Raw genomic sequence first — 14,057 nt, 5'->3', positions numbered from 1 at the left:
GAGTCTAAGAGACAAGTTGATGGTTTAGATGAAGACATTATTGAAGTTAGTTTGCGATGGGAGAGAAACAGTCAAAGTATATCTCAGGTTTTACAGCTTTTTCTAAGGTGCCTTTATTTGAAGATAGGTCGGTGCCGGTTGAGGGCAGGAGGTGATGAATTTTGTCTCTAATAGTTCGAATTTTATCATTAAAGAAGCTCAAGAAATTGTCACTACTGAGAGCTATAGGAATACATGGATCAATAGAGCTATAACTCTCTGTCAGCCTGGCTACAGTGCTGAAAAGAAACCGAGGGTTGTTTTTATTTTCCTCTATTAGAGATGAGTAATAGGCTGCTCTGGCATTACAGAGGGCCTTCCTATATGTTTTAAGGCTATCATGCCAGACTAAGCGGGATTCTTCCAGTTTAGTCGATGACCATATCCTTTCAAGCTTTCGCTTAGTTTCCTTTAATATGCAGGTTTGGGAGTTAAACCGTGGAGCTAACCTACTTTGTTTTATCTTCTTTTTTGAGAGGGGCAATAGAGTTGAGTGGATCAATTGTAACTGATTTATAAATTTAGACCAAACAGGAGAGCATTACAATAGTCTAGCCTGCTGGATATAAAAACAAAAATCTACTGTGACACTCAGAGGGATGTTGCAGTTCACAGCTGGCATCTTAAACACTAAGTCACATGAGCAGCCTAAGTCATATATATTTCAGGTATATATATATTTCCCCATGCTGCATCAGACAGTACTTTTTGCATTACACTATCTATTTACTGCTTTATATGGTTATGTGCAATCATTAAAAACTATTTACTAATTAAATTGAAAAGACAATCTGAGCTGAAAGGTCTACTTAGTAATGATTCAGAGCTTTCAATCCCATGTGTGGTAATTGTCGTAACAATGGGTGTCTCCCTTCAAAGCCCTACTCACAGCAAACACGACTAACAGAAACACAGAGAAAATCAATTCATAATTTATATAGAATAAGAAGCAAAATAAATAAGTAAATAATATTACACTTATATACTGTGTACAAAAACTAACTTTTTAAAATTTTGATTTCTCACATTTGATTTATTATACTGAATCCATTTGAATACCTTTATTTATATAATTGATTGGTTGATTAACCTTAATTAATCAAGTTTAAATCGTGCTGGAATCAGCTAAGAAAATATACACCAAATGATTACAAAACATTCAGGAAGTAATACTGAGGATATGACTTCAGTAGCTCTGGCCTTGCTGAGGACCGATAAACTGCAGGTTTGCACACCTTGAGGGCAAGGTCACCTCATGTTAGGGCTATACTTTTATCTAAACAAACACCTTGATCAACATCTTCACGGCTCCATGACTGCCATGTGCAGCTACTTATGATTTAACCAATATCCCATGACCTGGATAACTCAGAACATACACATATCCAACAATGAGTGGTATAACACATTTGAAATTTATTCACAGAAGAAGAGTCCAATCAGATAATTTTTCTAACAGGTTATATTAAAAAAGCACCGTAGAACAGCAGATAGTGTGATTTCCCTCTTAAAAGTGCACAATTTGGTAGCAAAAATACTTGACACAAGTTCATGTCGTTATTAGATAACAGCACCTAGGTCTGCTATAAGCCACTCACTCTTCACATATAAATCCTCTAGTTTCCATCAAATCATCTGAACCTTACACACTGCAATAAGTAAAATGCAAGGGTAATGCAAGAGGTAATAATTACCTCTTTATCCATAAACCAGTTTTCCCACAGAGCTATAAAGAATGGCCTCATATGCTCTAAGTTTTTTCCCACTCCTCATGTGTGCACTTATTGTTGAACTTTAAGAATCTAAACAGATATTACAAATGTAAAAACTGAAGGACATAAATAGCATTTTTTTTTCTTTTATGCAACAGTTGCAGAGGTTTTACAGGTTTAAAAATCTACCAGAATCTCTTTATCATGAAAGTTCCCTGTAGAAGTTGGTGCTTGAAAATGAAGTTGAAATACTGTATATAACCTTTGTTTCTCTTGTTCTTTAGTATTTTAATTAATGGATAACAGAGAACACAAATCTTTCTGATTCTGTTGGCAGACAACTGTATGACAGTGATTTGACGGTGGGTCTCAAACCTTCTAGCCCAGGCTAACAGCAGTTTCTAGGCTGCTGCATTGAGTTCCTCGGTCAGATCACTATACAGTACAACGGAAAAATCCTCCACCTGCATTGTGCAATAAACAACAATCACACACAAAAGGGAGATGATCACAGAGAGACAAAGGCATCGTTTTTCCTGCCAAAACTACAGAATGATCTCAGTATGATCCAGCACTTAAAAATGTCTTCATACTTAGTTACTGACAGTTGGTTTTCGTTAGCAAAGTGGACAATGCTAATGCTAACATGAATGTACAGCTCTAGAGAGATTCACCTAGATACTTTAGCCAGTGTTCAATTCACAGTACAGTGATGGTCACCTGACCACATACAATATTTAGTTAGCTAAGATAGTGCTCTCTGTAGACACAGAGTCAACACCAGGAAAAAAGTGGAAAAGTCACTGTCTACAATATAAGAACTTGAGAAGCACAAGTGGAATTATTGACATTAATAATGGCTCTGTTCCATTTAAGAGCCGAGAACCTCCAACATGACTGCTGGAGGGTGTGTTACAGCAGCTGCTGTAATTTCATGGAAGGTACTGAATAGTTGCTGATGCCCGGTGGATAGCCGGCTCTAAATGCACTTTTCTGTTCTTGGAAACCTGAGAAGAGAGGAGGTTTTCCCCTCTCTACTTACAGTACTTGACCTCCGCTGTTTAATCAGATGGAGGTTGAGGAGTGGTTGTAATTAATGTCCAGAAATTGTCTTTATTAACAAGCTGTTTTTATCCAGGAGATGGGACTGCAGTCCTGGTTGGAAGACTGTGATGTCTGATGGTCTCAGCGTGTCTTCCTGTAGAAAACAATGGTTGCCACCAACACTACTGATGCTACTATGGCTACTGTCTTCCACCGAGAAAAGCCACAGATCACCCCCTCCTAGGAAAATCAAGACAGCCAAATTAAGAGCTTTTGGCTCCTTTTGACCAGTCCATACATTGGACCATAAAGACTTCAATTGGATTTAGCATGAGGGATTCTTTACAGATGAGGCATCACTCACCCAGCCTCCCTGCTGTATGAGCCAGGTGTAGAGCTGCTCTCTGATGACCTGGAGAACCCAACTGATGACCTTTCTGATGTTTTCGAGATGGTTGGTGGTGAATGCCTTTAAAACAAAAAACAAAAGTCCAGTCAGAACAGCTCTGAAACTGTCAGCCACTGAAACCAGATTTTTGTGTATAATGCAAGAATAAAATCTTAAAGTGGCTCTAAGGCTGGTTGATGTACCAAATTCACTGGATTAATACGAATTTTGGTTTCTGCACAATGTGTGCAACGTTTAAATTGTGTAAATCGATTTATTACAATTGCAAATAACGTAGATGATAGCTGTTACATTTGCTTTCTTGAGTCACAACAGTCTGTAAACTGTGACATAAATAGTTACGCTACATGTGCACTTGCCACGTCTACAAGAAGATCAAGATTCAAGAGATTCAAGATTCAGTTTCATTATCATAATGCAACACAAGATTGTATAATGAAATTACAGATGTAGTCCCTTTATGCTACTTGCAAAATGCAAAAGTTCTATAAATGATTGAATAAATAATCAAGTCAGTATTTCCATTTTAGGATATTTTTTCAGTACTACTCCAATACATTTCAGTGGGAAATATTATGCTTTTTACTCCACTGTGTGTGTCTGCGATAGATAAATTTATAGCTATAGTTACTAGTTACTTTTCACTATTGTTACTAGTTACTTTTCAGGTTTTAAATTTTACATAAAAATTAAATTAATTTAAATTTAACATGATACAGTCTGTAAAACATGATGCAATTTTATAGATGCAATAACTTCTCAACAGTATATAACAGTATATGACAATACTGATGCTGCTTACTTAGTAATGAAGCTTTTATGTTAATGCATCAGTAAAATAAAAAATATGAAAAACTATGAATGGGGCCATTTTGCATAATGAGTACTTCTAGATTTGATACTTTGAGTACATTTTGCTGCTACTACCTCTGTACTTTGGCTAAAAAACTTTTTAAAGTTTTGAATGCAGGACTTTCACATGTAATGGAGTTTGTATTTTTGTAGTAAGGTATTTCTACATGTGCCTAATTAAAAGATCTCAATACTTCTTCCACCACTGGTATCTTGTTAAGAAACACAAACCGCAACAGATGAATTTGTGTGCAGACTTTCATGCTCTCTGTGCTGAAAATGCTGTGAATTATTAAAACAGGACGTCCACGCTCTATGTAGTTGAAGAATCTGCTACTGACAGTCCATAGCTGTATGGGATAACCTTCATTTTTCGAATATCCATAACAATGAATGCTTTGCAGGTAGTATGAACAAATGCCATTTTTATTCTTGCTCAACAATTTTGCATGTAATGACCTAAAAAATCTGAAATTTTAATCAAGTTTCCAGTATTTCACAAGAAATCACAACCAAAAAAAATTTGGATTTTTTATTTCGGCCATATATCCCAGCCCTAAGTGGCCCTAAGGTGAGATTCTGCTAGGAAAAAAAAATACAGATATTATCACTTAAAAGGTGAAACACTTCTGAACTGCAGGAGGTCACTCCTAATGTTCATGTGAGGTCGGGGAGCACTGCAACATGCTTTTTGGTCCTGGGGTGCACAGTATAAAGGGCCCAAAATAGTTCAATTTATGAGAATATACAGTGCAGATTACCACTACAACTCCATTTGGCCAGCGATTGGGTATCCCTAACCCCGCATCTTAATGAAAAATGGTAACTGATTTTAAAGATGTAGAACACTTTCAGCCCTGCGAATAAGCACTGCTCTGTAAGATATTCGTTTCAGTGTGTTACCCTGTATATGAGTCTGTAGGCCAGATGGAAGAGAGCCACCACTCGACCCCAGTTGATTCCATCAGCAAAGATGCTCCTGGCCACCGTCATGAAGATGTCCTGAGCACAGTTACCCGGAACCTGGCTGATCAGTCTGACAGGAGGAAACGGACAGATTGAAATGATTTGATTTGATTTCACTTTACTGTCAGATTATTCTGAAGCTTGTCTTGCATCGCAAGTAGTGTTCATAGCAGATAATTTTCAGTACACTGGTTATATACCATGCTGACATACTCACAGTACAACCATGCCAATCTTTTCTGTATCTATCATAACCATAACTGCCATTGTCTTTAGAGGGCAACATGAACACAGTATCTAAAGTTGAAATAAAATCTAAGGCAAACGTGGTTTGAGGTCACTTTACTGTATTTCAGGTCAAACAGTAATGTTTTAGGAAGGTTGATTAAATTTTGTGATATTTTGATGTTTACTGTATTAATGGACACAATAACTGTAGCACAAAAATCTGATACTACCACATCCCTAGTTCATATTCCAAATGCAAATTTATGTGTGTTTAACACCTTTCCTGTGAAATGATTATGAGTTGACTGGTTGATGGAGATAAACAGCTTTCCACTCAGGTTGTTAGTTTGTGCTGACATTTTTCATTCTTCAACCGGCTCAAAACAGCTATGTGTACACAATCAAAGACTTTAAGTGAAGAGGTTTCAAGCCCTGTGACCTTTGCATACCAACAAAATCTTGGACAGCCAAGTGAGAACTGATTAACCAATGGATGTGTTGACTGATGTGGTCCACCACCTGTTTTTGTACATGTTGCACAGCTTACCGTTGGAGCTCAGCGTTCCTGTTCAACTCATCTGCAATCTTGAGCAGTTGTTCCACCACTTCTTTGACTTGTGGATCCTGTTGTTCGTTTGGCCTTCCTCCCAGATCCTCAGAGCAGACATATCGACCGGGGTATTCTGTGTTCATACGCTCAATCACATACCTGCGACAGAGAAAACTGCCTGACCAATAGAGTACCACAGATATCTCTTTTGTGCACGACAACAGCATCGTCACTTCAAAAAGATTAGGTTTGACTAGGAAGTTTTCTTCTGTATGCTATTTGATAAAACTGTTCTGTTGTCAGTAAGAGATGTGTGCTGGGGAAGGAAACCATGTCATGTAACACTTTAAGGAATATTTATTTATAGTGAGTCAAATAAAAAAATTAAAAATTAAAAAAAAAACTGGGATGATAAGAAAACTCCAAAATTTCCATAGGCAAACAGGAGTAGTAGTCAGCTGGGCAAGACACATTTTTCTAATGAGATGATTTTTACCAAATAAATGAACAAAGCTTAAAAAACCGCATTGAATTTAAATATATAGAGAAGAGTAGTCTTACTACAACAAAACAAACATGGGGAACAACATTTGAGGAAATAACTGTAAATACATAATTAAATGAAAATAATTAAATGAAACAAAATTCCAAATAAGAATAAACAACAACAGTGTTTTGTTGCTTTACTGCCCTGAAGAACTTTCATGCATGTTAGTGTATGTGGTTAACACAGAGCGCCGGTGAAAAGACTGACAGGGCCAATAAAAACTTAATGGATTTTTTTTTACGGTCCACCAGCCCAATGATGCGGTGGCCCACCAATGCGAGGGCTCCCTGGGATTTGTCCTGGTATTCCTGACAGCCAGTCTGACTATCAACCAGGGGTCTACCTGTCAAACAATCTGTCAAACAACCAAGAATTACATCTGTCACAGATGATTAGCTCAAAAAGACTGAATTCTGAAAAATTTTAACAGTCAGAGAATGTAATTATGCAAGTGAGTTGATTCACTCACTGTAGTAACTCAGTCAGCTGAGTAGTGGCCACTGTGAAAATGAGCTGCGTACAGACGTCCAAACAATCAAAAATTTTGGTAAGCAGCCAAACGCCGTTACATTGTCAGATGGCTACAGGAGGTTGAAAAAAAAAAAATCGCAATTCAAATTCATTCAATATAAGCCTTGTTTACAAATGTTATTTTGTATGGCCACAGTGCGATCACTCACAGAAATGCGAAGGGTTACTCCAGGACACAGCGCTCACTTCATCAGTGAGCAGGTCTGTCTGAGTTACTGTGAAAAACAGCAACAAGGGCTGTTTTTATAAATACTGTATTAATAATGGTCCAAAATGATGTGAAAATACATATTTTCACAATGCCCCCTCCTATTTTTTTTTTTTTTTTTTTTTACACATTGTGCTGACACAAAAATTTTAATTTACTGGAGACCATCCTCTGATGGGATCACACCAGCCGTGACACCTGTCAATAATATAGTAATGACTACTGAGTACTCATGGGTTGGAATGTTGACCCCATCACAAGGTTGATCTAGTTCTAAGCAATGATTTAGAGTGGACGGATGTTATTGGAACTGCAATACAGTGATCCGTGACTTAAAACAAATGTGAGCCAGGGGTGTAAGTGGGGGACCAAAGGCACCTTCCCTACTTCCAACCCCCCTGCTTCCGGTGCCCTTGCTCGAACCACACCCATCTTCGAACTCGGCCTTCATTTTGATCTCAACTACACCCCTGTAAAGTTTTATGGTTCTAACGCTATCACGGTGTCAAAATCTGCCGGCCGTCCAACTCAAATATAAACACCTGCCAAAGTACTCAAACTACCTCTGTGGTTGTTCCTGCTACAGTTAGTGTCTCCAGAACCCCATTTTGCCATGATGACACACACACACACACACACACACACACACACACACACACACACACGGTAATCACAATAATTAATTAATGCGGTATCTCCCAGCCTCAGATAGACTACGAAGATCTAATAAGTTTTGATTTTCATGCCGTACAGAAAAAAAAATTACTTTAAAAGCCATGGGTCATTTTAGAAAATGAAAAGGTTAAAATGCAGTATATACAATTTGTAGTAAACTGATTAAAGCATGAAAAAACACTGGTATGGTCCTTTAACAAGTTGTTATGGTCAGACTTACCCTCTGAGGACCACTGCTCCTTGTTCTAGGATGGGATCATCGATGACATCTGGAACAGTCAGAAGACTGATCAATACACACCATTATTTAAATCACTGACAGTGTGCTGTTTGTTTACCTTTCCAGGCTATGCAGAGGAAAGACGTGTCACATTGCTTTCATATTCAAAATATTCTTTACACTGAGAAGCGAAGCAGTGCAGCAGTATACTGCTGCCAACATTACAAAGAAATGGAAGGTCCTTGTTATAACAGCATACCACTTTGTCATGTTATTATGGGAAAGTGTCGTGCCATAACAAGATATATGAATTTTGTGTGATAAGAAGAAAGTTTCACAACATAACAAGATAAAGATATGTTGTAACGAGAAAAATTTAGCGTTAAAAAAGTTGGTAGTAATGACAAAAACAGTATATTTTTATGTTATAATGTGTCTATGGTTAAACAGAAAATTTACTTATAACAACAAACTGAATGAACTGAAAGAATCTGAATAAGCCCTATAGAGTGTAGGTGGCAAATTTCATATTTTTTGTGACTTCCAAAATCTTTATCATTTTTCCTCAGTGATGATGTTTTTAACAAGACTAGGTCAAAACCTAGTATATGGCGGGACTGCCCTTTATCTGTTTGTTTATCTCCTACTGTCTGTGCTCACATAGACAGTATTTTAATACAACTGAATTCCCAGTAAAGTAAATGGTAAATGGACTGGACTTATATAGTGCTTTTCTATTCTTATCGACCACTCAAAGCACTTTATACTACTGCCACATTCATAGAGCGCTTTCTACACACACACACACGCACACACACGCGCACACACACGCACACACACGCACGCACACACACGCACACACAAATGATACAAAATTTGTTCTCACTTAAATGTTTTTCTTCTTCTGTTGTTAGACAATGGAACTAGTATGAAACAGTGAGTGAAACGCAGCCCATTAATACGAAATGTTAAACAGCAGTCACTTCTGCAACAACTGCAAAATCGTCTGACAAAATCACAATACACTTAAAGTCGAGCTTGTAATTATTGGAACCCCAGAATTTTAATTGCAGAATTTAGAATACCTTCAGAAATAAATGCAAATTAACCAAATTTGTATCTGAATATTTTAATAAAATGTCCAAAATTACTGAACAAAAAAAAATGCTTTCATATTGATAAATAAAAAACACATACATAAAATGTACACCTGTAATAATTATTGGCACCCTTTGATGAATTTAAACTACTTCCTCAAACAATATAAAAAACAAATCAATCATCTGCGCTTAATTGTTCATATGACCTGAATGAACCAATGAATGATGGTTTTACTGCATATAAAGGGGCTGACTGTTTCCAGTTTATTTTTCACAGTGGCAAAGACAAGAGAGCTGTCTGAGAATATCAGAAATGCTAATATCAAAAAACAGAACAATTCAAAAGGCTACAAGGCAATCGCCAAAGATCTTGAAATCCCCGTGTCAACGGTTTGTAATGTTACTTCTGAAAATATTCGTAATTCTGTACTTAAAATTCAGTGGTCCCAATCATTTCAACCAGGAATTTAAGTTAAAGACAACAGCTTCGTTGTGAATTTGGCTATAATTACCTGTAAAATGATCACTCAGAGAGAACGTTAGAAGGTCATTCATGTCTGTGACACCTGCAGTGTGGTCAATTGAATGAGACACATAGAGAGGTGTGAAATACTGACGGGTTCTTCTAAAGAATGCAGCTAAGGTTTTTCCAAAAAGTTGCTAGATTTGTCACTAGGTGCTTTGGTGAAGAAAAGTTGCTATAGGGGTCTGAAAAGTCAGTAAATCTAGGGACCAAGGTGCTAAGTTGGCAGCACTGCCCCCTGATGATATAACAGAACATTTTTGGGCCAATTCGTTTTGAAAGAGTAACGACCAGTGGTGTAACTTTAGCACTCACTCACTCACTCAGTCAGTCACGGACATTTGCATTTATAGGGCTGGCCCCGCTGTTGTGGCTGTTGTTTCAGCAGCCTCTGATTATGTGTGGTGATGTACTTTGTAAAGGAAGTTTTAATAAAAAATTGTTTAGGCTATAGTTTGACAGTACTGCACAAACTCTTCACCATTGCAATTACCACAGTTTAATAAGATTATTTTTCAATGTTTTTCTAATATCTATATTAACAAAACAATGTTCATCAATCAGGGATTGACGCTTTAACAAAAATTATAGGAATTCAAGAATTATATTCAAAACAGAGGTAAAGAAAATTCTATTTACAACTGAAATACCAAACATTATTTGCCGGTTGCTTTACGGAGTTACTGACTATGAAACTTTCTGTAACATTTGGCAATACAGTTTCCATGTGATTTCAAGAAGTACTACTACTTTCAAGGAATCATTGTAATGACAGTTCATTACATCAAAAGGATTGAAAAAAGGATTTAAGTGTATAATATGCCAATTTCACATTAAACATAACTAATCATGTGTTTTGGATTGATAATCAAAGTTTGTAGCAAGGTCTTTGTTAAAGAAATGATATATTATTGTGATATTAAAACAGACAAAGAGAACAACATCTAACAGCTGTCTGCAGAACACAAACAGTGGAGATGAATCAGTAAGCAGACTTCCAGTTTCTGTCCTGTCTGTGCTCACAGTGATCATGAAAGTGGATGCCTGAACTTTGGTGAATCATCTGCTACTGACAGTCCATCTGTAGCTGTATGAGACAGCTTTTTTTTTTTTTTTTTTTAAATATGCTGAATGATGACGCCCCCATAAGTGCTACAGATTTTTATTATTCTTCTATGCTCAACTGTTTTGCACATGAAGACCTAAATAAATATAGATGTTTCATGTTTTAGTCATTTTGCATTTGCCAAGGAAAAAAAATTCCAGTTTTATAATCAGGAAATGTGTTTACAGTTTAGCCGATTATGTGACTTTACACATTTTTATATTCAAGGAAACAACAGTGTTGCTCACTTGTTGAATGTAGAAGAAATTTAAGTTCCCATTATAAATTCTGAGAAGCGCTTGGGGCAGAATCAAATCAGTAGATCAGTGCCCATATCCAGCTCTACTCCCAACTAAAATGCTTGCTGCCTATGTGGCCTAAATGTTGCTTTAAAGCTTTTCAAGTTATCAGTGAAAAATCGTAATTGTATTAAAGTGTCTTTCAAAAGTTTCTCTTTCGTCTCTTCGTGTGACGTCACCTCCCGTAATATAACAGCAGCAGTCCGGTTATCGTTCCATCTTCATGCCCGCCCTTTAACCCCATCCTTGTTTGATAGTCATGTAGCTCGTCCTGGTGACTGGTCTCCAATTTGTTAATGTATTCACAAAATCAACTGTTCCGTTTATACATCTTTATACATCTTTATACATCTACTGTACTTCCTGGGTGTCACTGCCCTGACTCCGGCTAAAATCCGCCCGTTTTATTCGCTTGTTCATCACCAGCCGCACGCAAGGTCTTACCGGTTCCTTATATTGCACACATTGCTTCGGCATGAAGGGCTAGTTCTAACACTTGTTCCGGCAATCTTGGTCAACAGTCAGTTAAAGCCTCTCTCAAAGACAACATTCTCTTGATGTGAGAGGCTTTTGGATCAAGCACGGGACAGGAGTAAATCTAACCCCCCCATACACACACACACACACACACACACACACACACACACACACACACACACTATCTACTCCGTGTCTGCCCCCTCTCCATGGTCGGGGTTAGGGTCAGGCTATGGTTAGGCGTAGCACAGATAACTGGCTGGAGTCAGGTTAAACAGGAAAAAACGGCTGCTGGGGGCCAGGTTCAGGTTAAGCTGGCTTCGCACATTGACGGGGACGCAGACTTCGTAACTCCGGGCCCTCCAGTCTTGATCAGAAAATATAACGTGACCTGGATCCCAAAATTTGAGTCTAACAATGACGGAATTCAACAAGCTAGTCTGCTTAAGTGAAAAAAGGCCACTTCGCCTGTGTGTAAACCTGACATGGCTTCACATACCTTCCCCACCCACGGCGCCCCGCGGCTCCGGCTCTCCTTCTTTTTTCTCCTCTTCTCGACTGTCAGCCATGGCCCCGCACTGTCTGTCAGCTCGGAGCTATGAATGGAGAATTGAATGTGCGGCTCCGACATTTAACATTAGCTCGGCTAGTTACGGACGCTTCCCTTCCGTGAAAGTTTTTCGCTTCCCACTGAAGAACAAGGAAGTGAGACGGAAGCGCGCAGTGGCAGCCGGCCGCCGGCACGCCTCGTTTTCCCAGAGGCACTGAGCCAGTTGTCAAGAAAAAAACATGACTACATCTGCTGGATGTAATAATTGTTCAGACATACCGGATGGCCCATATGGCAACAATGAAATATAGAAATATTGTATCTCTCTGGCTCTTCCGGGCCTCGTAGACTGAGCGAAGGTTCACTGTAATTGTTAAAATCTAAGGGCGAAGAGATCAAGATTGCTTTGAATGAATGAATGAAACTGCCTTGTTTTACTAACAAATTTAAATTCAGCTGTTATAGGGTTTCCAACATCTCTTGGTTGGTGTGTCTTAATATCTGTCTATTATTATCTGTTTCTATTTTTTGTTTGTCACTGTTGTGAGTCATGGGACATTGGGTGTTTCCAGGTGTAGGGTTGGGGAAGGCCGAGACCAGGAGCCCGAATAAACTATTCCACTGCAGAAATTTTGTCATGTCATGACAAGACACAGACACCAAAAACGTTTTTCAGGCCTTCTGTGGCTTCATATTGCATGTGCATTAGGGCCCTTCTCTGGCTGAGCCAGATGCTTTCCTGCTGTCTCTGCACACACAAATGACACAAAAATAATTAGCCTTTATTTGTTTTGTTTTGTTTGTCTTGTTTTTACACTTTTTACCTTTTATTGGATCTAATGGCTTAAATTTGAATAAAAGATTCAGGACAGAGTGTTTGTAATGCAAAAATTTGGATCAGCCAGAATGTCAATTTTGGCTCCAAATAGGGTACTGCAGGTTAGTGATGGCTGGCAACCCAAATAGAACCCCTAAAATGTCATGTGTGTTGCCACTAAAGCCACAGTTGGCTACAAGTGGAGGATATGTAAGTATTCATCCTCAGGCCACGTTCACATAGACCCTTTTCTGTCCATTAGTTTTTGAACATCTCACATGTTGCATTTTCAGGAGGCACTGGGGTTTTTCTGCACCTGCACCTGTTTGTATTTTAGTGATCCGTGCAGTAAATAGGGAGGCACAAGTGGCAAATGTCAGTAGCAACTGTCACATTGCAATTTTGGTGTCAACACTGGTGTCTAGAAGTTTTGCACTGTCCACCACTGGCCTCCACAGACCTGGTCAAGAGTGCACTACATCAGTACACCCATGGTCTATACTATTTTCATCACCCACACAGACCCACTTAATTATGACAGAATTATACCAAAATATAATCAAAGGCTGCTGAAAAACCATACTTTTTGGCTGGACCACAACAGCGGGGCCAGCCCTATGAAGGCGAATGTCCATGACTGACTGAGTGAGTGATAAATTTACACCACTGGTCAGCTGAAGGCCAGGAGGAATATGCTGTAATTTACTGTGACAATGACAGTGGCTTCAGGAGGGCATAGTAAAGATGAATGTCTGATTATTTCCAGCATTTGTCGTCCACAGCAGTGTGCATGTATAGGTCTTCCCTTTCAGATGATTAACTTCCTTTACAGTTCTCTGAACCCGGCAGGTATAGCATGTGTTCCCTCTGCAGCTTGTCAGTATGATGAAGTGGGATTATGTGTTCCAGATCCACTGGTCACCTTAAAGAAATCTTGCACAACCACCACTGGCTGTTGCAAAATAACCACAAAAAACGTCTGTGCACTTGTGCTCAGATGAACAAATTAGTTATATCTCTGTATTCCAGACAGCTCTATGCATTAAACATGACCAGGGCAGATGGAGACAGTGGAATCCTCTGGATGCATTGGACAGACAGTAGAGTTTCACAGACATGCAGAGTCTATGTAAAGGGTCACTGAAGCTGAAGCTGCCCTGGAGGGTTTGTGGTGGCCCAGCGCCTCACTAAGACACTTTATGTTG

General features: G+C 38.6%; 1 protein-coding gene across 1 annotated transcript; it reads right to left on the bottom strand.

The window, feature by feature from the left end:
* Nucleotides 1-493: 493 nt before the first annotated feature.
* Nucleotides 494-12,250, bottom strand: zgc:153993 (uncharacterized protein LOC767645 homolog). Its single transcript, XM_040136664.1, has 6 exons — nt 11,985-12,250; nt 7,982-8,030; nt 5,798-5,959; nt 4,960-5,092; nt 3,160-3,264; nt 494-3,035 (listed from the first exon to the last, which is right to left on the bottom strand). The coding sequence occupies exons 1-6, from the start codon at nt 12,052-12,054 to the stop codon at nt 2,937-2,939; spliced, it is 618 nt and encodes a 205-aa protein (XP_039992598.1). The 5' UTR covers nt 12,055-12,250; the 3' UTR covers nt 494-2,936.
* Between the last annotated feature and the right edge of the window lie 1,807 nt (nt 12,251-14,057).

The sequence above is a fragment of the Xiphias gladius genome, chromosome 1 (assembly GCF_016859285.1).
Source record: "Xiphias gladius isolate SHS-SW01 ecotype Sanya breed wild chromosome 1, ASM1685928v1, whole genome shotgun sequence".
NCBI lineage: Eukaryota > Metazoa > Chordata > Actinopteri > Istiophoriformes > Xiphiidae > Xiphias > Xiphias gladius.
The sequence above is the reverse complement of the archived record's forward strand: the minus strand, read 5'-3'. Positions and strand labels throughout refer to the sequence as shown.